Source organism: Panicum hallii, chromosome 2, assembly GCF_002211085.1.
Source record: "Panicum hallii strain FIL2 chromosome 2, PHallii_v3.1, whole genome shotgun sequence".
Classification (NCBI taxonomy): Eukaryota; Viridiplantae; Streptophyta; class Magnoliopsida; order Poales; family Poaceae; genus Panicum; species Panicum hallii.
Window position 1 is genome coordinate 743,088 of NC_038043.1, and position 27,385 is coordinate 770,472.

The window sequence follows — 27,385 nt, forward strand, 5'->3', positions numbered from 1 at the left end:
ACTCCCGTCCGGCATCCTTATAGTGAGAACAGAAATGTAAACATTACAACTCCTATATCATGCGAGTGACAGGAAATCACCCGACTTCTACCGGCCCTATTAGCATAGCAGCTAGTCGGACTCAAGTACTAGTATCCATCACATTGGTTCCTAGGAGAATGCAACTAGGGTTTCAAGCAATTCCTAAGAACTTAATGCATAGAATACGTAAATAGATATAGATTGCAGTATAATTAAAATAGTGGGTTATGTCCGGGGCTTGCCTTTACTGGTGGGGCTGAGGTTAGTCAAGTTAATAACGTCCGAACTTTGGTTCGGGCCTTCCGAAAATTCCCTGATGAAGTTCTTGAGGTCTTCAGAACAACCTTCTTCTGGTTCCGGGATCTGTAGGAATTTTCACGGCTCGATCCACGATCAGCTTGTAGACACCGTCGGCAAAAGCAGTCGGATCTATATGATATGCAAGAATATAAAATTAAAGAATGTATAGTCTTCTTATTTTATTTTACGATAAACTGCAATCCAGAAGGTTAACACTCGAGAACTCACGATACAAGAGGGAAACCTAAGTCTTGAATCCTAAACATTCAACTCATGACTAACCTGACTATAGCATTGATTTAATTGAAAGCAAGAATTAAGATACTCAATTTATTCAAATTTGAATGTGGAGCTTGGACAATTAAGGTTATAAAGTTTTGAAAATTTAAACACAGATCAATCGCATACTTAACTAATTCTAACTAAAAGATCTAATTAGATAAGCTTTACCGAATAGACTAGATTTAGCTAATTATAAAATAAATTGAATTGATCAACTTAAAAGAATTTAGATTACAAAATAAACTTAGGTTTGAAAATTCCATATCAATTCATGCTTAATCCATAGGGATTGCATATCAAAAATCAAGATCAACACAGTTACCATGCAGGAGATATGAATATTACATTTCATTATCTTAGATTTAACAAAGATTCAAAACTATTTGGTTTCATATCAAACTTATTTAATAGAAGTTGTAGAGTTCAAAATCTAGTTTCAAACAAAACTGGTTTTGTAATTTTTGGAATTTCCTACAATTTTCTATTGAATTTACAAATCAGAAATACCATTCACATGAAATAACAAGCATCCCTTTACTTCTATTTTAAATACGGAACAAACCATATACTTTCATAACATGGTTATAAAACAAAAGTGATAGGGTTTAAAATGAGGATTCAAATCCAACTGGTTTCATATTTTTTTGAATTTTCTACGATTTTCTAGGGATTTTACAAGTCAGCAGCATCACTTCACATGAAATAATAAAAACCTTTACACACAGGTCCTCGAACTGTACTGTTTCTATGGGTCTACGCTTCGCAGAAAACCCCCTGAGTTTGCTTAAATTGCTGCACGAGGTCCCTTATCTGCAACAAACAGAGGAGGCGCTGGGTCGATTCCATGGGGGAAAAAAAATGAATCCTGTACAGGGGAACAACGCAGGGAGACGCCTCACCAGTTGGTCGCCGGGGTGGGGTCGAGCAGCACTCCAGGGGTCCGTTTTGGGGATTAGAAAGTGTGCAGGAAGGACTGGAAGGGGCCGTCGGCGTTGGGGGAAAGCGGAGCTCAGAGGCGCGGCTGCCCCGGCCGGGGAGGTACAGGCGCGACGCTGGGCAAGGCCAGGAGGGCGCTACTGCCCTGGTGACGCGCGGTACAGGGCAGCGGCTTGGACCCAGGGGCGATGGTTGGGGCGGCAAGAACAGAGGGGCGACGGCGCACAGTAAGGAGAAAAGAGGAGATAACAGGCGGCGGTTGCAGTGGGAGATGCACGAGAGTGGAAGGAGGACAGGAGCTGCAGTGCACGAGAGGGAGACAGCACAGGTGCTTGCGGGAGGAATTGAGGCGCGGTGGCCTGAGATGGCCTGAACGGCAGTGGGATTTGCTCAGCTTGGCTTGAACAGGATAAGGAAGAAAGGGATAGGAAGTAAGCAACGTGAGGATAAGGCCACAGGGAAAGCGGCAAGGAAAATGGATCAGCTAGAGCTGGGCGACGCGTGGAGAATTTGTAGCAGGTGGTGGCAAGAACGGTCGGCACAGCGGTGGATTGCAGAGCAGGAACAGAGCAGCGCCAGAGGAGGAAGAGAAAGGGAATTTCCCGAGGACTAGTTTGTAATTTTAGAAAATTGCAGGGACCTCTCGGTAAAGACAAATTTAACCACTGTTCTAGAGCTCAAACGAAAATGTGACCAAAATGAAAGTTGTACAACTTTTTAAGTTCTACAACTTTGTTTTAGGGTTTAAACTCAAAAACTCAAAGTATGCATCTTCATTTTGAAACTTTGGACTAACTTTAAATTTTATATAGATTTGTCCTTGTTACATATTTTACACACAACTTGGGCCTAATTGCAAGTTTTTCGAACTGTCATGATTACTTGCATTCTTATAATTTGGCCCCTAGTAACTTTTGAAAATTACTTTTGTAACTCATGCATTTTGCACAAAAGGACTCCTATTTTTATAAAATTACACATAGGGTCTTATTGCTACAAATACATCCAACCTTATACAAATCAACACATGCATTACATTTCATACATATTATGGTACAATTTGACACCTAGGGTGTCACACCCACTTGGTACGGTAGTTCTTCCAGTCACCTTAGGCACGAGGGAAAATTACCGCACCGAGTTCATTAAATTCGAAGTGGCAAACTTCGAATCTTCTTATCATGCCATTTTGGGCCCTCCGGCACTCGCCAAATTCATGGCAGTGCCGCATTATGTTTATCTGCTTCTCAAGATGTCAAGACTAAGTGGAGTACTTACTCTCCGAGGCGACTTGAAGAAATCGTATGATTGCAATCAGGAGGCGATCCAGTATGCTTCGACTACTCGTGTGCCAGATGCTTCAGGGGATATACTCGCGGCCACACAGCACCTCTCCCAGTCCGGGCTGGAGATCCCTTCGAGAAAGGCCAGCAAGTCAAGCATCCAGTCGACTGACGACGTGGCTCTCAAGTCAATCCAGCTCCAGGAGGCTGACTCATCTAAGATAGCCGTCATCGGCGTGGGCTTAGTTGAGAAATAGGAACTCGCGCTTATCAGTTTTCTTTAGGCTAACCGAGATATATTCGCGTGAAAACCAGCGGACATGCCAGGGGTGCCCAGGGAACTGATCGAGCATAGTCTGAATGTACACCCACAGGGCGTGCTCAAAAAGCAACGCCTGCGAAGGTTTGCTCATAACAAGCGTGAGATAATTAAATGGGAAATAGCTAAACTTCTCGCGGCTGGATTCATTAAAGAATTAATCCATTCAGAGTGGGTAGCTAATCCCGTCCTTGTAAAGAAAAAGAATAATGAATAGAAAATGTGTGTTGACTACACCGATCTCAACAAGCATTGCCCAAAGGATCACTTCGGGCTACCACGCATTGATCAAGTCGTTGACTCGACGGCGGATTGTGTACTCCTTTGCTTCCTTGACTGTTATTCAGGATATCACCAGATTGTGCTCAAGGAGGAGGATCAAATCAAGACCGTGTTCATCACCCCGTTCGTGACTTATGCTTATAGAACTATGTCTTTTGGTTTGAAAAATGCAGGAGCAACCTATCAGCGCGCTATTCAGATGTGTTTTGCTGATTAGCTGCATCGGAACATTGAAGCCTACGTGGATGACGTGGTCATCAAGACTAGGAATCCCGACGGCCTGATTGCAGACTTGGAAAAAACGTGCAGCAGCCTACGTAGGTTTCGGTGGAAGCTCAACCCAACTAAGTGCGTTTTTGGAGTACCATCAGGAAAATTGCTCGGGTTCATCGTCAGCAACCGGGAAATTGAAGCTAAGCCTATAAAGATTTCGGCCATCACTGATATGGAGGCTCCGGCCACAATCAAGGATGTGCAGAAGCTAACAGGATGTATGGTAGCCCTGAACAGGTTTATCTCCCGACTTGGGGAGAGAGGACTACCCTTCTTCAAGATCCTGAAGTGCCAAGATAAGTTCCAATGGACGGAGGAGTCTGAGCGGGCCTTACAAGACCTGAAGCATCACCTTCAGTCCCTCCAGGCCTTACAACACCACTACCGGAAGAAGATATACTACTCTACATTGCGGCAACAACTCACGTTGTCAGCAGTGCTATTGTAGTCGAGCGAGGCGAGGAAAGCCATGCATTTGGAGTGCAGAGGCCCGTATATTTTGTCAGCGAGGTACTCTACGAATCTAAGGTACGATACCCGGCAGTTCAGAAACTTTTATACGCAATTTTGATTACATCAAGGAAATTGCGCCACTATTTCGATGAGTACAAGATCACTGTGATTACGGATTTTCCGTTGGCGGATATTCTCCATAATCAAGATGCCACGGGGCGTATATCAAAGTGGGCAGTAGAACTGGGGGCTTTATCTATCGACTTCAAGCCACGCACTGCAATCAAGTCTCAAGCTCTAGTCAATTTTATGGCTGAGTGTAGAGAGAATCAAATTCCAACTCCAGTCGACAAGCCAGAGCATTGGACCAGGTACTTAGATGGATCTCTCAAGCTCGACTGCGGCGGTGCTGGAGTCCTATTTATTTCTCCACGGGGCGAACAGTTGAAGTATGTCATTCAGATCCTTTAGGAGGTATCCAATAATGAGGCCGAGTATGAAGCCTTGCTTCACGGGCTACGTTTGGCGATATCACTAGGGATCAAGTGACTACTTGTATATGGTGATTCTCTTCTTGTTTTTCAGCAAGTCAACAAAGAGTGGGACTGGAACAAGGAGATGATGTACGCTTATGTACAAGAAGTGCGCAAGCTGGAAAATAAATTTTCCGGCCTTGAGGTTCATCATGTGGTATGGGAGCATAACATCGGTGCGGACATACTGTCCAAGCTAGGATCCACCCATGCACAGGTTCCAGCGGGAGTTTTCGTCCAGGAGCTGAAACAGCCATCCATTAAGTCCTCACCTCAGGTAACCACTGATGATGGCCTTCAACAGCCTGATCGGGAGGTTATGATGCTTGAGGAGGACTGGAGAGAGGCTTGTATCGACTTCATCAGGGATCAAAAACTTCCAGCAGGGGGTGGACAAAAGAAGCGCAGAGGCAGCTCGTGTCATGCGCAGAAGCAAGGGTTTCGTCCTGGTCGATAGCAAGCTCTACCGGCGTGGCGCACGATCAGGGGTGCTCATGAAGTGCTTCACGAAAGAAGACAGCTACGACATATTGCGGGAGATAGATGAGGGCGCTTGCAGCAACCATGCAGCTTCGAGAACGCTGGTGGGAAAAGCATACAGAGCTGGTTTCTGGTGGCCCACTGTAGTGTCCGATGCTGAAGATCTCGTGCGGAGATGCCAAAACTGTCAATTCTTTGGAAAGCAATCTCATGTCCTAGCTCACAATCTCATCACCATACTGCCATCTTGGCCATTTGCTTGCTGGAGCCTAGATATGATTGGGCCCTTCACAACGGCACCAGGCGGTTTCACCCCTGTATTGGTGGCTATCGACAAGTTTACCAAGTGGATCGAGTACAAACCGATAGCCAAGCTCAACACCAGATCGAGTTGTTGATTTCATTTATGATATCTTGCATCGTTTCGGCTTCCCGAATACCATCATCACGGATCTGGGATCAAACTTCACGGCTAACCAGTTCTGAGAGTTCTGTGAAAATGCGTGCATCGAGGTCAAATATGTCTCTGTCGCACACCCAAGGGCCAATGGTCAAGTCGAAAGGGCGAACAACATGATAATTGAGGGCCTCAAGAAAAGACTTTATGATAAAAATAGCAAAAAAGAAGGAAAGTGAATACACGAGTTGCCACATGTCGTCTGGGGGCTCCGGACTCAGCCGTCCAAAGCCACAGGACAAACTCCATTCTTCCTTGTATATGGTTCTGAAGCTATCTTGCCGGCCGACATCATGTGGAAATCCCCTCGAGTGGAGATGTACAACGAAGGCGAGGCGGACGAGGCAAGGCAGTTAGAGCTCGATTCTGTCAAAGAAGCTCGCTGCACCGCTCTTGTTCAGTCAGCCTGATATCTCCAAGGGATCCGGCGTTATCATGATCGCAACGTGAGAGAACGGTCGTTCAATATAGGTGATTTGGTCCTACGCCGCATCCAAGACGAGTCCGGCTTACACAAGCTCAACTCAAGGTGGGAAGGTCCGTTCGTCGTCAAGCAGGTTACAAGACCGGGGTCGAATCGATTACAATACCCCGAGGGCCAAGATGTCCTGAATTCTTGGAACATTCAGAACCTGCGCAAGTTTTACCCATAAGGAGGCATGCGGGGCTAGCTATTCTCTGGGCGCCTGGGCGGCCCTTCCCTCTTCCGAATCAATTTGGAGGCTACGTGCCACAAGATTCGGAATGTAAATTTTTCTGTTAACGAACGGAGGCTCCGGCCACGTTCATGTTTTACAAATCGACTTCTTATCATAAGTTGTAACGTAGGCTACGGCCATGTTCATGCTTTATCGACTTCATGTTATGAGTTTCGACGGAGGCTTCGGCTCCGTTCATGCTTTATACGAATCGACTTCCGCCGCGACCTTGGATGTTCGCTTGCGACGATGATCGCATTTATTCCAACTAATTCAATCCGTTCGACTGGTTTATACCCAGTTTGTTGGATGGGCTCGCATGAGAAGCGATTTTGACTACATCCAGAGTCGTTGCACTCGGGGTAGTTTCATTTTTTGCCATAAGCATGGCAGTCTCGCGACGATGCTCGCATTTATTCCCAACAAAATTCGATCCATTCGATTGGTTCATACCTTACTTTTTGGACGCGCTCATGAGAGCGAATTCGACTACGCCCAGAGTCGTTGCACTCGGGGTAGTTTCATTTTTCTTGCCATAAAAACGGCAAACTCACGACGATGTTCGCGTTCTTTCCTAACTGGTTAGACCTGCTCGGTCGGGTTATGGCTAACTTGTTGGATGGTTTCCTACTCGGAGCTACTACGACTATTTCCAGGGTCGTTACACCCGGGGCAGTGTCTACTACTTCGCCTTCAAATCTGGATGATAATTCAGCTAAGGCATACACAAGTAGAGATACCAAATAAAAATATATATAAGGCAATGAGTACTTGTTTTTTACACCTTAATCTTGCAGTACACTTTGTACTATTGGGCTTCTTGGAGGTTCTTGTTGAACTGTTCTTCAGTGCACTCCGCAGCCACTCCTTGCGCGAACATTCCCAGCGGAGCTTCTGGCCAAAAGGATTTTACAAATGCGAGCGCATGGCTGACACATGCGACCGGGGCTTCCGTGAGGAACTTGACGACTCTTTTCTGCGCTCCGAGAAGTCGCTCCAGCAAGGGCTGCTCGCCTGCTTCGCATTCTTCTGGTGGATCCACCATATCCACGAGCATCTGGGCGGCTCCCCTGAGAATCTCCGGTTCCTTTTCCCGCCGCCCCTTCTCCTCGCCCAGCGTCTTGATTTGCCGAAGGCAGTCGGTGAACTGTTCCTCAGTGTTGGCGACTACCTTCTGCAGCCTCTCGACATCATCTATACGGTGATACAGCATATCCTTCACGTCAGTAAGCAGCTCTTCTTTATATTTTAAGATTTTCCTAAGCTCTGCGGTGAAGATATTTTCATTGTCCAAGGAAACTTGTTAAGGGCAAGTACTCGAGGAAGGGAAAGGGCCTACCTTGGTGCGCTTTCTTCTGTTCCTTGAGCTGCTCCTCGAGATTGCGCAGGTCGTTCTTGAGAAGCCATGTCTCTCGAGTCCGTTCCTGCTTCAGCATGTCAAGCTCTCTCTGAAGATAGCAGTTCTTCGTCTTCTCGTCGGAGATGCGTTTTTCCATGGCAGCAAGCTCCTGGTGACCACTCACAACTGCTTTTAGCTTCTCTGATTTCTTCTGAGAATGCATGATCACGTTTTGCATAAAGGAGGAGATCAAGACAAGCAACTCGACAACGTATACAAGTAGAAGAGCAGTCAGGTCTTACCATGGCAAAATCGTATATTTCCTTGTAGGCCTTCTTGAAGGTCTTTATGTTGCTGGCCTTCAGCATTGGATCATCCACCAGATCAGTAGTGATGACGTTTTGGTATCCGGGCCCGGTCATCAGCAGATCTTCGGAACTCTTTGAGGTCCCTGCGGCTTCTTCAGAAGGTGGCTGCTGGGCACCTGCAAGTCATGATGCATTCAGTACATAATGTATGGGGTCTAAGCAGCTAGCCGTGGGCGGTCAGACATTTACCTGTGCCATCTGCAGGAGCGGCATCAGGGGCCTCAACTTGTTCGTCGCCACCAGCTCTGGCTTCGCCTTGTTGGGGCTCAAGAGGCGGCAGGTCGAGCAGCGTCATGTCCGCCTCGGGGGCTGGCTCCTTGGGCGTGGACTTCCCTAGGGCTGATGGCTCGGGGCTGGGGTAGCTGTGGCTTGCTTCAACTTGCGTGGAGCAGCGCTTGCAGACCTAATAAAGCAGATTCAGTTATATCATCATACAAGTCGAAAAGAGCATAATGTTCACTACGCAACAAGATGCAAACTTACAGCGTCGACTTCTTCATGACAGCCTTCTTCACCGGCATAGCTCGTCGCGGGGTACTCGTTGCTGGTGGCGGGGTCACACCAGCTGGTGGCGCGGTGCCTGCCACGGCAATGGTAACAGCCGCAGAAGCTGCTGGATCTATTCCTATTTCTTGGAGCTCGGGTCTAGGTGGAGAAGCGGGAGGACTGCAAATGGAAAATGTCAACATGCAACAATATTGATATATGACAACAAGGCAGCATATTTATACCTGGTGGACTCGACTTCTTGCGCCTTACATTTGCGCACAACCCGGCGACCCTGCGGGACTGAAGGCAGAGTATCGGTCAACTCCATGGATGGTCCGGGGGAGTTGCCTCTACTCGCCTCCCCCTCGGCTTCCTTCTCCGCCAGGGGGCTTCCGCCTTCCGTGGACTCGCTGCCGGGCAGAGCCTCGGCTACTTGAGCCCTCTTGGCTTCAGCGGCGGCGCTGGGGAGGAGGTGGTCCGGTCGAGGGATGTCGGGTTGTGGAGGGTAACTCCGGTACAACTCTATGTGCCCGTACAGAAGGTTTTCAGTTAGCAGCGGCAGAACAGAGTTTGTTTTCAACAAAAAGTAGTTGAATACTCACCGGTCTTGGAGGACTTCGTGCGGAAAACAATCCTAGGACGTAGGGGACAGCATTCACGTCCAACAGCACTCGCTTGACTCGGAGGAGTGCGGCTTCGTCTGACAGCTCCTCTGCGCACATGCGAGATGGATCTTCATCACCCATGTACTCGAATCCAAGTTTATGGCGTTGTTGGATTGGCTGGACTCGGCGCTTGAAGAGGGAGAACATAACAGATGCGCCGATCACTCCCATTAACTTGTGAGCCGCTATGGTGTCTAGACTTTCTTCGACCTGATCCATGTCCCCCTTGGGAAGTTCAATATTCCACTCCGGCCTCACAACAGGTGGTCTATTTAATTTTTTTGGGAGTTGGGGAGCATGATTTTCGATATAAAACCAATGATTTTTCCACCTGAGAATGTTGGAGGGAAATTTGTACGCAAGATACTTGTCGCCGGCTTGTTGTCTAAGTTGGATGCCGGCGCCCCCTACAACAGATGGATTCTTGGAGGTGGGTTGTGGTTTGACTCGGAAGAGGAAGCGGAAAAGACCCCAGTGGGGTTCAATTCCGAGAAACGCTTTCACAAAAGTGAATAAAGATGGAAATGTGGCAAATGGAGTTCGGGTTGAGGTGATGGAGCTCAAGCCCGTAATAGTAAAGAAGGCCACGGAAAAAAGAGGAAGAGGGGAGGGCCAGACCCCGTTCGGCAAAATGGTAAAATGTGACGATTTCTTCAATATTTTCCATGGGGAAAGGATCACGAAAAGAGGGGTGCCAGTTGACAAGATTCTTGTCTTGGAGCAATCCCTCGGAAACAAGCCTATTGAGTTCGTTGAGGGAGCACTTACTATGTGTCCACTCCCCGGACGGCGGCTGTGCCTCCTTCTTCTTCCCATCCTTTTCTGATCTCTTAGGCGCCATCTCTGGATCCGCTCGCCACGAGTTGCTCGGGGGCTGCAGGGAGAGGGGTGGGGAGATTTGGGCGGATTGGGGCTCTATGAGAAGGAGAAGGCGGCGTGTGGCTCTGTTTGGGGGATTTTGGAAGTTTTTGGCAGATTGCAGATTGGAAGCACAGTATTTACTCGGCATTACCGCGGGGTTAAATAACCAGCGGCTGGGTAAAGTTCTACTGTTTTGAAGTTGAAGAGTCATTTCAGGGGATATTCGGAAGGTGAGGGGTCATCTGGTGGATTGTTTAGACAAAATAATCGATTAATCATTTTTTCAGGGTTAATTGTCCCGAAAAAAGGGGTTTTTCGAATTTCAGATCTAACTTCCATCATTTGTACCATCACATTGGTAATTTATCATGTGGGCATTTTTACACTGCATGCCACGATATTTGGATCCTTATTTCCAAACCTGAGAGATTTGGATTCAAGGCTCGGGGGTTGCGGGATACGTGGCATCGACTATTTATTTTTTCGAATTTATTTGAAAAGGTAAGTTAGGAGGATTCAAGTTTAATGCGGCCCTCAGCCTGATTCTTCGATTCAACCTAAGGCTCGGGAGCTACTCCATATGGAGTGCGATTTTTCAATCGCACACCATATCAAAAATATAATTTGGGGCATGAGCACCTCGTAGCTTCGATGCAGCCAAGTAAGTACTCGAAGAAGAACTTCAAGACGGAGCTTCAAAAGAAGCCGAAGACTACTTCGAAAGTACTCGATATGGCTGCAGTACTCAGCTACGAAGAGCTCGGGGGCTTGTCAGATCCGGGGCCACGGGACTGTGTACATAACATAGTTTAAACAGGCTTAAGAGATTGAGTCTGTCTTATCTCTTATTTATCTTATTTATCTCTTATTTATCCCGTATGAGTAGGAGATATAACTAGTCGGTACAGAGGGAATCTACTTGGGGTATGCTCTGGTACGATTCCTCGGCTAGTATCGGTTAGGATTCTTGTAACCCTGGCCTCCCGGATATATAAGGGGGGACGGGGACCCTCTCAAAATAAGATCTCCAGATCATTCTACACCCAAGGCAATACAAACCACCACACAGGATGTAGGGTATTACGCACCTCGCGGCCCGAACCTGTCTAAATTTTGTGTTTCTTGCACTTTTGAGTTCCTGATCTCGGCGTCTCGTCTCCTCACCTAAACTTATCACCTTGGGTATATCCCTCGGTGGGCAGCCGGTAAAACACCGACAGTGGCCGTTCCTGAGCTCCTTGTCCTTGTGGATACGTGGAGGCGCCGGACCTGCTAGAGCACGGGGTAAGGTCTGGAGACCGTGATTCCAGCTGTCAGGCCCGGACCGTACGCCCCGTCACCAAAAGGCTTAGGGCGAGGTTACGGATAACATCGCGCCCTTCGGGTTGGACACCCTAACAGGAGCTACCCCTATCCGTATGTACCGACAGTCGGGTTCTGCGCTTCCGGCGGGAATGGAAAGCGGCGGCCGGCGGAGCGAGCGCCGGAGGAGATGACGAGAGGAGACCAGGGGGCACTTCACTAAATTCCAGTCCAAATCAGGGGGCTATATGCATATATTTGGATTGCGATTACTAATCGCGATCCGAGTTAGGGGGGTGATTGTAAATCTTCGGATCGCGATTACTAATTGCGATCCAAATAAGGGGCTAATTGAAAACTTCAAATCAAATTGGGGGGGCTTTTGAGAATATCCGGACCGGCGACATCTCCGGCCACTCTGCTCAGCATCGCGCTCCCAAAATTCAGGCGCTGAGCTTCTGTGGGATGCGGAGCGGCGGCGACGGCGAGAGCGCCGCCAAGCGCGCGAAGCTCTCCTCCGGTGATGACGGCGAGGACCGCCTCAGCGCGCTCCCAGACGACGTCCTCGTGCTCATCCTTCTCCGCCTCGACACCACCGCCGCCACCCGGACCAGCGTCCTCTCCCGCCGCTGCCGCCGTGTCTGGGCCCTACTCCCGGAGCTCTGCATCCCCGTCGCCCCCGAGCCCCACCGCTTCCGCGACGCCCTCGACGCCCACGAGATGCCCCTCCGAGACCTCCTCGTCGTGGCCGGGGGCGCCGAATCCCTGGCGGTCTGGCTCCCCGCCGCCGCGCGCCGCGTCTCCGGCGACCTAGCCCTTCTCAACTTTGACCCGGAGAAGAAATGCCGAGGAGGAGGAGGAGGCCGCGCAAGGAGGCGCCTTTGAGTTCCCCTGCTTCGAGAAGGCCACCTCGATCTCGCTCATCCTGGGGTTCCACGGCCTCGCCATGCCACCCACCGGCGTCTTCGCCCGGCTCACCGGGATCTACCTTAGCCGCGTCCGGTTCCACGGCCCCTGCGCGCTCGGCGACGCCGTGTCCTCGCCGCGGTGCCCGTGCTTGCAGAAGCTCACCGTCAGCGACTCCCGTGGGCTGGGCGATCTCACCATAAACTCCGACTCGCTGCTGCGGATGGACACCGAGATCCATAGGCTACCAATGTAAAATTTGCTCGGCCATACTGCGTATGATCTTCATTTAGAAAAACTTTATATTGAAGCAAAAGCCTTAATTAAATGGATGCACCATTTCAACTATTTTTTGAATGCAACATGTAGAGATATAATTGTCTTGATGGTGGTGGTATTCAAGAATCACTGTTGAAATATTCTCACTTGTTTTGCTTTGCAACATTGCTGAGCACACTCAGTCATCCCTCTTCCGATATATCTTGGTGATACAAGAAGTTCATAGCATTTTTCTAGACAATTAGCAGTACAATTTTTTAAAAGGCTTGCAATGGCTAGGTTTTGTTTAAGAAACCCAAGGTGAGGTTGATAGCTGACAACAACAATTTCCTGCTTGCTCACACAATAGACAGCTTGCGACAATCACTTGAAGTAGTGATATGTTTCTTTCTCTTTCTAACATTTTTATATGGCCTGTTCTTCTACTGTCTATGAACACATAGGAGAAGTGATATGTTTCTTTCTCTTTCTAACTTTTTTATATGGCCTGTTCTTCTACTGTCTGTGAACACATAGGAGATAGAGAACTACGAATACTTGATGGAGGACATGACAGTACTACCTAACACTACATTTTTGTGCCTCGTTGTAATTGCAAATGGACATGCCTTTGGGGCCAGCTCATTCCATGTTCTCAGATTGTGCACTGGCATAAGAAGATTGACGCTGCATTTTGCTGCTCCTACTGGCTTTGAGGTAAAGCTATCCTTTCTGACCAGGGGTAAAGCTATCCTTTCTTTAATATTCCCTCTAATCACAAAAAAAAGAAGTGACGTTTCGAATTTTTTGCATTTCTCTTACATGTTATGGTAGTACCTTACATGTTATAGCTAATGTTCCTTACATCCATTGACAACATATACCCTAAGGTTAATTGGAAATCTCCTTGAATTTGGCCTACTGATTGCATGTTATTGTGATACCTGGGAATATTGTGATTTTATAAAACAAAATATGGCCGTTTGTGCTATCTTCTCTCCCCACAAGCAGTTGATGACATATTGGCATATCTCAACAGTATCAAGGAATTTGTCCTTGCCAATTTTATATTTCCTCTGTTTTTGGCATTCATAATCTGATAATCTTATTAAGTTGATATGCTCCTTGTGTCAGGCACAAACTGTATGCCCATCAGGTTGCATTTGTGATCAGCCAGGAGAGTGGGAAACCGAGGAATTATCATTGAGTCACCTCGAAGAATTTGAAATCCGTGACCTGAGAGGATCTGCTCATGAAGTTGCTTTTGTGAAGCGGTTTTTCAGTTGGGCGACAGTGCTAAAACAGATGAAAGTAACTTTCTACTATAAAATCACTGAAATCAAGGCCAAGGAATTGTATCAAATGCTTTGGAGCTTCTCTAGTCCAGGAATACGCATGACATTTTATATCTATCGGAAATTTAGGAAGGTAGTATATGTGCCTGAGGACTAGTGCACCAGGTGTCCAGGTTGTCGCTTTAGTTTAAGCACTTATGGTTTGTGTTTTCTCGGTATGAACTGCACTGCCTGAGAAATGCTAGCAGATCTTTATTTTGTTACTCTATCCAGTGATTCTGTGCTCCGGTTAGCTGTTTACATTTTACAAACATAAACAATCTCTTGGTAATTTAGAGCACAGAAAAATATTTACACGAATGTAAAAAATACAAAATCTGACCTGTTCTGTACACAGATAAGCCTGTGTCCCGCTGATATTTTGGCCAGAAATGAATAATCAATGATGCAGCGAAAATATGATTACAGGGGAGCGGCAAAAGCAACAGAGCTGCACCTAATTCCTATTGACCGAAAAATGGGGAGCTTACAGTTTTATATACAGCTAGTCCTAGTTCTATGTTACACAAAAAAAATGCCAACAACAATTTCTAGATATAATTTACATCCGTGCTTTCACGGATCTCTCGTACAAAACCCCGGTAAACTGTACAAATTCATATGGTTACGTATCCTTGCTCAAAAATGGTTAGTCAAGGTAAGAAGTTGCACCCTGCAGGTGAAACGCCAGAGAAGCTCCTTCACCAGGCTGTTAGCCGAGTTCTTCTGGATTGCAGTGCTCTTTGAGCAGTCAACACCCTAACTGCGGAGGATTCTGCAAGGCATGTTTAGACTGGAACTGCATCTGTAGCAATGGCAATCTACATAGCATGCAGCAGCATCCACAATTAGAACAAAACTTCCTTCCCGTTAGGCCTGGGCAACGGACTAGGCTGAGGATTTGCACTTGGAAAATGCATGGTGTTCACGAAATTTGTTGTTGAACCGAGATTGTTGCTGAAACCTAAAGGCCGAGGAGACAAATTTTGAGTAGCTTCCTGGATTGTTAGTGGAACCAATCGAAAAGTTGATTCAGAAGACCAAGCAGCTCTGCTTGGTTCCCTGGCAACAAAAAGAACTTGTTAAGATCTAGTGATGAAAAACTAACAGTTCTTTTAACCGGATAGCACAACGATAATTCAAAGGAAATTACTCACATATTGGTACTTTTTCCTTTCATGCTTGAGTCACTCTTCGAGGTTGGTTTGTTGTCTTTTGAACTGTAAGCAATATCCTGTGATACAGCAGTGGCATCATATGTATGCCATTCTCAGGTTTCTTTTTACCCCTCATTGGTCATGTGAGAAAAAAAAGGGTACTTACATTGACTTTAATCCCTGCAAATGAATGTATGGAGCCATGTTTGTTGTAGTGACTTGAATTGCGGATGAATGGATGGTCCAACAGCTCACTTGCAGTTGGCCTCTCTGCTGGATTCCTCTTGAAACAGCATTGTAGAAATTCTTTGCCCTCATGGGACAAATTTTCTGGAATTGGTGGGTCCTTATGTAAAACCTTAAACATCGCGGCAGGCTGTAGGGGGGAACATATAATAAGGAACTTTAGAATCAAAGTTCAATGTTTATACCAAGAATACCAGTGACAAATAAAAGCATGCAAGGTAGTAGAGAGCAAGGTTAAGAGATGATCAATGACACTAATAACAGTGTGCTTGTCTCATCATTCTATGACTTTATGTTATCTGGAGCCCTCCTTTAAAATTTCTCTATGACAGCATAATCAGGCTATTAGACAGATTTTCTTCAGGAATGAGAACAAAAACTTTATCATGCTCGGCCTTTTTGTATAGAATCACGAGCATTATTGACATGATATTCACAAATTCTTGAGGCTTTGAGCAATCAGATGGCATCATCTGTTATGCAAACATATATAGGACAATTAGCATGGTAAGCATGTAGCTCAAATACTACCTCCATACCAACAATTTTGGTTGGCCGAGGATCCTGATGGATCGGGGTCCAAATACTGTTATGGCTCAGGGGTAAATAACGAGAAGAGCTCAGATGCAAAGCTGAAGGACAGCCTTAGAAGAAAGATTTGCATATACTTTTTAGGAAGAAAGAAAAATAAGTTTTATCCTCCATAATAGAAATATCCATACGCCCTTCTCCAAGTAAAGAGTTTGTGTAAATACGCCCTTCTCCAAGTAAAGAGTTTGTGTAATACTCCGTCCCAAAAAAACAAGTCATTCTAGGATTCAAAATTTGTCCCAGAAAACAAGTCGCTTTACCCTATTTAGAAAGTGCATGTGCATGTAAGAATCAATTACTGCCAAATATGGGTAATAAATAGGGGTAAACATGGTCATTTTACCTTCTTGTTAATCTGTCCTAGAATTTCTAGAATGACTTGTATTTTGGGATGGGGGGAGTAGATAGAATGCAGCACAACATGAAGTAAATAATCTTATAGTTGAACATCACATGAAAGCAACAGTACCACGGCAGCCTGCATATCACAGGGGAAGTGCTCCATTTCAAGCGAGCTTAAGCACACTAGGAAGACATAAGTCTTGCAATGCGTAATAGAATTTACTGTAAATACAAGCATGCTTCAACTTATTACCCCTTCAAGATCACTCCAAGGAGGCTTTCCATCGAACATTTCTATGATGGTGCAGCCAAGACTCCATATATCAACAGCAAGATCATAGCCTACATCTTTCATTAGTGTAGCCTGAACCATCTGAAGAAGAAACAAATTTCGTCAACACAACATCGCAGCTAAATTTATAGTCACATGCATGTTAACTAAATTTGATCTGAAAATTAAAACATGAAGTGGCAAAATAGTGTAGTAGGCTCATTTGTGAAAGGACAAATTGACTTTCGATTAAGGACAATTAAAAAAAATAACTGCCATCCAAGCTGTGAGCTAGAGAAATGAAGTGCTGTTGTCTTATTTTGTATCTGTCGCTGCCACTGTCCAGTTGTGAATCCATGTATCAAACAGTACTATACGATTGCAAAGCTTAATTCATTTTGTACAAAAATAAAGAAAAGTCTATATCCCAACATCTTAACATCTGTTCCTATTCTTAAGTTGCACACGCTGACTTTAAGCAGACTATGCAATAGGTTCCATTGTACTTTGCAGTTTCAGTAAGTACAGAGCTTAAAAAAAAAAAGCAGTGGGCTCACACTGCAATCGACAGGACAGTGTTAAAAAAAAGTGCAAGGTTAGATAAGAATCATAGTATTACTGTACTATGCAACATTACAACACTATACAGAATCAAAGGCATTTTTTGTACATGTTTTGCATAGAAAACTCAGTACTTGGTCACATGAGAAGTTGGTAGTAATACAAGGAATATCGAAGAATACCTCTGGGGCCATCCAATATGGAGTTCCCTTCAGTGAAAGATTTGGGGCTGCAGTACTTAACTGATAAAAGGACAAAATACTGTCAATAGTGCCACATGAAAAATGTTACTGAACTCATATGAGGCTACTTACATGTTTGGCCATTCCAAAGTCAGCCAATTTGACTACACCTTGAACATCAACTAGTAGATTTGCTCCTTTGATATCCCTGCGAGTGTAGATTTTTATTTACCTTTTACAAGAGTGTTAGAAGTCAAAACAATTCTGAGAGGTTCACTCAATTTTACTCTATTAAAAGTTTTGATCAGTTTGAGGTTGCTCAACTTCGATACATGACCCATGCACTCCGCCTTTTCAAAATATTTTCCTAGGTGAGGAGGCATCCAACAAGCAGGCTTAACGTTTATTTCTGCTCATGTTGTCTTAGACACCTTCAACAAAGTTCCTATCTTTATATACTTTCAGGAGTAAAAAAACGATTTGAGATCATAGTTCCTCCATCTCCCATCCTATATGTTCAAATGACCAGGGAAATGACAAGGTCTCATGATAAGCGATACATAGTTGATCTCAGATGCAATAAACAATTTGCATACATCAAACAGAACATACTGACATGAACTAAAGGAGGCAGATAGAGTATGAAGATTCATGTGAGAAAATTTCAATAAAAAGGGATTTTTGAAGGAAAGATTCTCCTAGAAAAGTTTTATGAGGGAAAATCTAAAATAGAGAAAGTTTACTGGAAGCTCCCAAGCAGGCAGAAGTAGGAAGCAAGCCAAGAGTTCCCATAACAGTTGACCTGGTATTAAAAGAAAATGCATTTGAACAATGGCAGAGATTTGTACACCTATGCATAATCTTTTGGCCATGCAAAAATGCTAGACCCCTTAGAATATGGCGGGTGAAGTTGCGAACAACCGATTCAGTCATTGCTCCATAATGTTGTTTGACATACTTATTAATTGAACCCGGATGAACGTATTCCAGGTAAATGTAAAAACGATCTTCAATCTGCAAGACAATGCAAAGATTACATGATGAACTGACAAGCAGAATTACTGAACTCAGATGACAGTGGGGAACTTACAATGTCACTGCCATAATACTGCACTATGTTTTCATGCTTAAATTGGCTTAAGAACTTTATTTCCTGAAACAATATGAAAGTATGTCAGGAAAGGCTACTGCAAAGCTTGCATGTAGGTCATTAGTCATTACAGAGGAGGAAAACGGGGTTTCACTAAACCACTATTAAAATTTACAAGGAGAATTAAGAGGGCGCTCTCATATGGATGATCTGAGTGGAGTTGTCTAGATATACCATACAGATGCTGCGGGTAATATTTAAAAGACGCAATATACTCAAGCAGCTAGAGGCATTTCAAGGCATAAAGAAAAACACTCAACAGGAATAATAACATAGAAAACTATCCTGACAGGGAACAAAATGCGCCTATAAAAAAAATATTACTCATTTCTGCCAACGGAAAGAATGTGTATTATGTAAGATGTACTGTCAAATTTAGTAACCTGCTCTAGCTGCTTCAAGGACTCAGCAGATTTAGCATCATCAGGAATTATGTTGACTTCTTTCATGGCACAGAGAGCTCCAGTATTCCTGCAAGTAAATGGCAGTAACAACCTTCAGAGTTTAACATGACGTGCTAGCCACAGTGATATACCAAATACACTTACATACCTGTTGGTAGCTTCATACACACAGCCAAATGTGCCACTACCTAGAAGTCTTCCTTTTTGCCACTGACCAGCCACTGAGGGCATTTCAACTTTTGGAGCAGGCTGATTGCTGAAACCTGTTTGCATTGGACTTAAAGCGCCAGGAGGGAGTGGTAATGGGTGAAAGCTGACACCCCCATTTCCCTCAATGCGTGAAATATTGTTATCTGGGTACAATTTAGAGTGCATAGGTGATGGAGGGGCACTGGTATTCCTTGGCATAAGAATAGGACTTCTCAATGCACTAGAGTAAGAATATGGGTCTGGAAACCCTGCATATTTTTCAGGTGAAGTTCGAGGGGATGACGCTCCAATAAAATCTGTATATCGGATAGATGGAGCAGACCATGCTAGGTGTTCTTGAGGAGGTGCCACAGTAGATGAGAAGTCAGCATAGCTCAATCGTCGAGGGCTGCACACAGGACTTGAAAAGCCACTGCTTGGAGCACTTTTAGCTGGAATGTTCAACCGGAAGTTCATTTCTGCTGAACTCTTATCCTGGAATTTCTCACGGAATGCATTCCTGTGGTGACTAAAGGTAGCCCGCTTTGTTCCATTTGGTAGTAATTCATTTTGCTCAGGAAACTTTTGTACAGTCTGGCTTGTGAACCTATAACCACAAAACTCGTAAGCATCAGGAAATAACTCAAAGTAATGAAAAAATAGATTCTGCTGAGCTTAAGTACATATATACAAATTATCCATTTATAATATATGAAAACAGATGCCGATTATATATGGAAAGGAAAAGGATTGGTCATAAAAGGGACCATCAGGTGGTGCAATGCTATTTTTCTTCTGTCAAGTGTCTCTGTGTACAACTGAGCTAAACCAATGTATAGAAACTGCAAATACCATCACAAATGCTCTTTCATTAACTTCTGTCCAGGACAGATGGAACGTGGGACAAGAGGATGGATGTCCATTTTGAGCAATTATCAAGTGCTCGCAATCCTGTTGAAAGTTCAGTTCGGACAAACATTCTAGTATAGAGGCCATTCTGATCCCCTGATCCTACATTTCCACACCACAATAAATGCTAACGATGTCCGGAATAATCATAGAAAACCTTTTAACTACTGAAAGCAACATTTCCACCTGTCGGTTGGAACCACTGAATACTGATGTCTTCAGTATTTGCTAAATCGTAAAGAAACTACGCTATGTTGCCATGGTAAAATGCCAGATGCAAATTGATTGCAAATGTAGCACCTTCCTCACCAACGAACGGTCAAATTGGCAGACAATTACAATTGCCCATAAATAACAACAAATCTCTGAGGAACAATCAATTCAGATCAAGTAAATTGGGCAAAAGAAGAAAAGGACTCTGTCTGAAGAAAGGAGATCGACGCACCTGGGCGCGTACGTCGTCGTCCTGTCGCCCCACCCATCGGCGACCCCGGGCGGGTCCTGCGGCTCCAGGTCCGCGGGCCTCGGCGACGGCAGCGGCAGCGGGTGTAGCACGGGCGAGGATGCGGACCTGGACGGCTGCGCGACGGCCTCCCTGGAGCTGGAGGACCTGGAGACCGGGGTGGAGCCCGGGATCCCGACGGCCTCGGACGCGCGGCCCCTCTGCAGCGGGGGCGAGGACGAGGCCCTGCGGCCGGCCTCCGTGACGACGAGGTCCCCGAGCGCGACGTCGATGGCGTCGACGTGGCGCAGCTTCCGCTGGCGCGTGAGCTTGCGCGGCGCGACGAGGAGGTCCCTCTCCCTCTCGGCCGCGCCGGCGCCGCGCCTCCCGCCGGGCTGCGCGCGCGAGGTGGAGGCCCGCGCGGGGGAGGCCGGCGTGGAGGAGGACGGGGTGACGGAGGAGCGGTGGAACGCGGACTTGGAGCGCTTCCACCACGACGGCATCGTCACGCGGGGGCGGGGACGCGGGAGGAGGAGACGAAACCCTAGCCGCCGTGCCCGTAGGGTTAATGGCATTGGAGGCGGGGCGGGGCGCGGAGGGGGTGGACGGCGACGGCGACGGCCGCGGCGACGACGACCTCCTCCTCCATTTGGGGGGGCGCCTCCTTTTTTTCCCTTTTCCTTTTTCTTTTTTATTAAAATATTTTTTGTCGTTTTGGGAGGCGGTCGTTGGTTTCGCGGGGTTCCGTTAGGATGGCTGACATTTCAGGGAGGGAGAGGGAAAAGGAAAGGAGCAGGTGAGTCACGCTCACGCGGCGTGCCCAAAGAAAGTCAAACCAGTCAAACACTTGTGTTCATTCATTCTTGGTCTTTAACAATCATATCTCCACTCCCTGTCGCGTCCACACGTCTTTCAGCATTTTCAAAATTTTGAGTGTATGCTATGTTCAAACTAGTTCGATGTGAAAAAAAAGTTTAAAAAGCATACTATTTGAATACACCGCCGTTGAAACAAATAAGGGTGTATTTGTTCCGTATTCAAAATTTGTCGAAGCCAAATTGGCAAGTTTGACCTTTTATAATGTGTGTTTAGTTTTGCTGTGTTCAGTTGTGAATAGCACGCTTTCTCGGATTTTTGACCTAAGTTATGGAGCCTTTTGTTGTAAAGGGTTTCTGACCAATCCAAATTCATGTGAGAGGATTTGAGTCGGAATTTGGTGTACATTCACACTTATGACCGAGCGAGCTAGGTTTAACTTCTATACACTTCATACTACACTACATGTCGGTGAAATTAGAAAAAAAATACAGTAAGATGTAGGCATGCACTTGAAATGCCTTTTCATTATCTAAAAAACTTAGAAATGCCTGTTCATTATCTAGAAAACCTAGAAATGCATTTTCGTTGAAACCAAGAAATGTTTTTTTCTTGGATCCAAGAAAGAGCAGTTCTTTTCCATTTGGGCCGACAGAGTATGGCCGAAGGGCGGGCCCAGGACTCTCCAGCGAATCATCCAGCTGAAACCTGCAGGACAACCGACTTTTTTTAAAAAAAGGGATAAAAAATAAAATTGGGAAAAGGGGTGCCGGTTGGGAATATTTTGAAAAATGGGTACCTCCCGCCCGTTGATCGGACGGGAGGCGACCGCCCGCCCATCCAGCGGGCGGGAGGTTCCCCGAGGGCCTCTTCGCAAATAAGAAATTCGCGAAGAGGTCCCTACGGGGGCATCCCGCCCACCCAACGGGCGGGATGTGTCCTGAGGGGCATCCCGCCCTTTGGTCGGGCGGGAGGTGCCCCCCCCCCCGGCTATATAAGCCCCAACCTGCCCCAAAAATTTTATTTTATCCAGCAAAAATTAGAAAAAAAAAAAAGAAAGAGAGGAGAGGAAGAGAGAAGAGAAAGCGGCAAAGCCCTGTTCACACGTCGATTTGGAGGTATATTCTCATTCTAGCCGTATAATTACATGAAAATAACTATAATGTAGGAAATATTTCTTAGAGTAGTTATATTTTGAATAGTTTTTAGTATTTTTATTTGTTTTTAGTATAATTTATATTCTGAATAGTTTAGAATCTGTAAAATATAATCTGAGAATCGCTGAAACTTAGGGTTGTCGTTGTGTATTAATATGTAGTATAACTAGTTTATTAATGATTGACAGATATGTCTTTCGAGAAGGGTAGTATATATTACGGAGAAGGAAATATGATTTATGGGCCGAATGGGGTAGATTTAAGTGAATTCAACTGTGCGGTCAGAGGAATTACCAGACCGCACGAGAGGACATTTGAATCCCTATGCAACTGGTTAATGAGGGGATTAAGGATTAATCAGGAGACACACACTGTGAGTGTTCAGTGCGTCATAAATCGTACCACTCACGCTTTGCTCTGGGAGCTGATGCCACTTGCAAGCAACGAGGACTGGTTAACTTATCTGCAAAATGCAAGTCCTTGGCAATGGCCACTGGTACTCCTTATCGGTGTGCACCAAAACCCTTTAATAAACATTGAAGCTGCGTCGGGGGATGAAAATATTGATGAAGAAGTTGAGGAGGGAAACATTGAGGCAGGTGGCACCGCAGCACCTCAATGCGTGGCTGATGAGGGGGAGAACATACCCTTTATTGTTGAACAGCTGCAAGAAGAAGAACGTGAATTGGATGAAGCAATGAATGCCGATTCGTCTGATGATGACGATGATATACCTGAAGAATGAGTAAGCAGCGACTTCAGTCATCTTATCGTAGATGATGGATCAAGCGGACCTTCGGATTGCAGGGAGAATGAAATTGTACAGGGTGCGAGGTACCACTCAATTGAAGAGGTGAAGGAAGCTGTTAAGTGTTGGTCTCTCTCTCTTATGCGAGAGTTTAAAACAGTCGAGTGCAAATCTCGTAAGTACGATGTGGTATGTGTGAAGGAGTGCTGTCCGTGGCGGGTGCATGCCTATAAGGGTAAACGGAAAGATTATTGGGAATGCTCAATTGTCACTCAGCACACTTATCATTTGCCGGGGTGCAGAAGACCTATCGCAATATTACATCGCAATACATCGCAAATGATATGTACGGGATGATAGTAGAGAACATGTCATATGAACCAAAGTCTATTATCCGGTATATTCAGAAAAAGTACAAGTATACCATCTTGTACAACAAGGCGTGGAGTGCAAAACAAAAGGTGTTGAAGATGAGGTTTGGTACGTTCGAGGCTGCATATGATAATGTTCCTCGATTGCTGGCCGTCCTATGTCAGAGAAATCCTGAAAGTTATTATGACCTGAAAACTCTAGACAGAGGAGAAGGTCCGCCCTACATATTGCAGCGGGTCTTTTTCAGCTTGGGGCCATGCATTAACGCATTCCAACACTGCCGGCCTCTCCTTTGCATCGATGGGACCTTTCTCACAGGAAAGTACAGATTGCAAATGCTGACAGCTATTGGAGTGGATGGAAACAATCAGTTGCTTCATGTTGCTTTTGCTTTTGCTTTTGTTGAGAGTGAGAACACAGACAGTTGGTACTGGTTACTGGAACGGGTTAAGCTTGCAGTCGTTCGGGATAGGGAAGATGTGTGCCTGATTCATTATTATCACGCCGGCATACTGAGGGCAATACTAGATTTGCAGCAGGGGTGTGTGGAGACCGGAGAGCCGCCCAAGTGGCGTGATGTTCACAGTAGGTGGTGCATGATACATATCGGTGCAAACTTTTTCAGGCAATTTAAAAACAAGCACCTTATGGATATGTTCAAGAGGCTATGCAAGGAAACGAATCAGCAAAAATTTAACAAACAATGGCAGAAACTTGATCAACTGACCGGGAAGAAAAGAGCCGAGGACGCATCAAAAAACAGATATGCACATGATGAAGCACAGGCTTTGTGTCCTTTGCCAACAGATACTGCACATACTCGCAGAAGGTCTGGGTCAGCGGTGAAAACCTTTTCTGAATGGATTGAGAATGAACCCAAGGAGAAGTGCGCGTTACTTTATGATACCGATGGTGCAAGGTACGGAATAATGACCACCAACTTCGCCGAGGTTTACAATTGGGTGCTGCGAGGTGTTCGTGGGCTTCCACTGGTTGCAATTGTGGAATTTATCATCCGCGGGTGTACCGATTATTTTAGGGAGCGGTTCACTAAAAATCAGATATTCATGCGAGATCCTGACAGATATTTTGGGAAAATGATAACAGAATATATGACTAAGAAGGCAGAAAGTGCCCGGCTACACCACGTACGGCAATGTGGTACACAGAAGCTCAAGTTTGAGGTATCTCCTAAAGACAGAGCGCGACGTGGCATGAGACGTCAAACTCCTGTAAAGGAGTGCATTCTCAAGTTTGATAGAATTTGTTGTTGCTTATGTATGAGGTCCAAGTTGTTGCACTTACCTTGTTCTCATGTAATGGCTGCTTGTGCGGATATTCGACATCCTGTCGATATATATGTTTCCCATTAATTCAGAAAGGAGACAATTGTCAGCACCTGGCAGTATGAGATCTATGGGTTCCGTTTGGTTGGATCGTTCACTGAGACAGCGAATCCTATTATATATATTCCAGACCCAAGATCATTACGGGTTCAGAGAGGGCGCCTTTAGACATGGCGTATTCGTAATGATATGGATGAGTCAGAGCTCCGTCCGAGGATACAGCGTTGCAGTGCATGTAATCAGATTGGACACACGTATAAACGTTGTCCAAACAATGATGCTGGCCCCAGTTCTGCTGAAGCTGGCCCTACAGGTGATGCTACAGATGGAAGACCTCCGGTTGCATCAAAGAGTGGGAGACATCGCCGATCGAGTGCTAGTACGTCATCAGGCATCATTTAGTTGTAATTTTATTTGAACGTTGTTTGCTCATATGTAATATTTGCCGCGTTGAGATCGTATCAGACCTGGATGCGTATTTGTAATATTTGCCGCATTGACTAAAGACAGAATATTTGGATTCATATATTTGTAATGTTTGTACTGTTTGTTATCATATTATTTTATTTTTAATGGCTTCATGTATTGTACTATCGTAATATTTGGATTCTGCGTTGCAAAACGGTATCGTTTAACCATCTTCGTACGAGTTTTACATACCGTAATCTTCTTCGTAAAATTGAATTAAAATTTTATTTGTATACATAAGAGTATGGCGAATAAATCCTGTATTTGCAAAAAGTCTGAATTTTAAATAGTTTGTGAAACATAAATTCTAAGAAAGTATAACAAAAACCATAACCAGGGGACCTCCCGCCCACTGGCCGGGCGGAAAGCCTCCCGCCCACTGGCCGGGCGGGACGCGTGCTTCAGGGATCTTTTCGCGAAGAGGCCCCTGAAAATTTTTTTGGAACTTCCCGCCCGATGGGTGGGCGGGAGGTCCCCGGCCCCACGTTTCCCGCCCGTTCAAAGGGCGGGAGGTGCCCATTTTCCTAATTTCTCCCATCCGGCTCCCCTTTTTCGAATTTTAATTTTTTTATTCCTTTTTAAAAAAAATCCAGGCCAACCTATGGGGTATGGGCTGCCAGCCCAGTGGGCTGCTCTGTACTTCGGTCAGATTCCGCATGGAGAATTCTTAGCAGGCTTCCACTGGGCCAAATATTCCGTATGGGCCCAAATCAGCACAGCAGCAGCACCGAAGCTATTCATGGTGCCGCGGCGACGGCGAGTCGTTGTCGGCTTCGAGTTCGCCGTCGCGTCGTTTCCCGGCCCGGCCGCCATTGTCGCGGATGGATGCAGGCAAGGTCCGGACGAACAGGACGAAGCGGGTGCTGTCGCCGCCACGTGATGTGGGGCCGGGCCCCTTCTTCCTTCCCCTTCCGCCCAACAGCTTATTGGGTTGGAGGCTGGAACGGGAGAGGGGCATGCATGCATACAGCGCCAGAGGAAGATGCCATGGCACCCACCATGGATTCGGTGAGAGGCAGCAGCACAGCTTTATTTCTCTTCCCTTGAAGGCTTGAACACTCGAACCCCACCATGACATGCGTGGCTGCCCAGCTCGAAATGCAGGCCATGTCCAAATGAGATAGGGATGGATGGATGGTTTCTGCTGAGTACTGACTTCGCTGAACAAGGTTCAGGGACTTCAGGCCAGACCCAAGCTGAATTTGATTCGTGCCGGTGCGGTGATAAAAATGGGAGATAATCGATTGGGAGATCACCATTCATGACGATCAGGAGGACGACGACGACGTCGCGATCAGGTCGCTGTGGGGAGTAGCAGCTGCTGGATTCTAGCTATTGGGCGTCCATGTCGCCGGAGATTGTGGGCCAGATTATTCCAAGACCCCGTGCCCGTCCATCCAGCTCCAGCCTCCAGAACGTGAATAATGCCTGACGATGCCCTACCTGCTGCCATCTACTACCTGCTACCCGTCACGAGAAAAGAAATGGGAAGCATAAGATCCGGTGGAGAATCCACTGCTCATTCACTCCCAGTTGCGGCCTGCAAGAGCGACCGCTCAACTCGCTGCGGCCGACGATTAAGATTTGGCCGTCAGTACTTAGTACGTGGATTGCTTGCTTCTTATTGGACCAAATCACCAAATTGTGTCATGAACTCATGATGCCTTCTGTTATACAGTACATGTTTTGCTATTTGCAGCGCTGTGGATTCTTGTTCTTGTGCGACCATTTTTTCGTTGAAAACGACTGATCTTGTGCAGAGATGGAACAGGTTCCTCATCAGTCTCTCAAGTCGGTCGGGGGTGAAGAAGACCGTGGATCGGTTCTTGAAGCTACCTGCATCCGATCCTATTCTGCAGCACTGGCAATTTCTGAACCTAGCATTTTCTTCTTCTTCTTTCTTTGCACTGGTGCGGATTCTTGTTGTCCATTTTTACGGCGAAAACGACTCGCGTGCAGAACGAGCAGGTTCTTCAGTCTCTCACTCTGTGTCAATCTCTGAATGAGAGCCGCACAGAATGACTGAATGGCATCCAAGTGCTCCCTAACTTGGCTCTCTTCAATCAGCGGATCTGCCACTCTTTTACCTGAAACGGCATCCTTCAGAAACTACCTGAAACAGCGCCCCTCATTTTGCCTGAAACAAGCATGTGGCTCCACTGCACTGCACGTTTCTGATAAGAGTTCTGTTGATC

At 45.9% G+C, this 27,385-nt stretch overlaps 1 protein-coding gene, 1 long non-coding RNA gene and 1 pseudogene across 2 annotated transcripts; 1 reads left to right on the forward strand and 2 right to left on the reverse strand.

Annotated features, from left to right (window-relative positions):
• Nucleotides 1-263: 263 nt before the first annotated feature.
• Nucleotides 264-2,221, reverse strand: LOC112879459. Its single transcript, XR_003226072.1, has 3 exons — nucleotides 1,503-2,221; nucleotides 1,344-1,413; nucleotides 264-450 (listed from the first exon to the last, which is right to left on the reverse strand). It is a non-coding gene; the product is annotated as an uncharacterized LOC112879459 (long non-coding RNA).
• A 9,585-nt stretch (nucleotides 2,222-11,806) lies between these two features.
• On the forward strand, nucleotides 11,807-14,100 carry LOC112879980 (annotated as a pseudogene).
• An 85-nt stretch (nucleotides 14,101-14,185) lies between these two features.
• LOC112882114 (mitogen-activated protein kinase kinase kinase 5-like) lies at nucleotides 14,186-20,858 on the reverse strand. The gene is made up of 11 exons (XM_025947106.1): nucleotides 20,287-20,858; nucleotides 18,892-19,539; nucleotides 18,723-18,810; nucleotides 18,280-18,342; nucleotides 18,040-18,203; nucleotides 17,322-17,397; nucleotides 17,190-17,249; nucleotides 16,429-16,548; nucleotides 15,163-15,372; nucleotides 14,997-15,073; nucleotides 14,186-14,901 (listed from the first exon to the last, which is right to left on the reverse strand). The coding sequence occupies exons 1-11, from the start codon at nucleotides 20,856-20,858 to the stop codon at nucleotides 14,688-14,690; spliced, it is 2,292 nt and encodes a 763-aa protein (XP_025802891.1). The 3' UTR covers nucleotides 14,186-14,687.
• Between the last annotated feature and the right edge of the window lie 6,527 nt (nucleotides 20,859-27,385).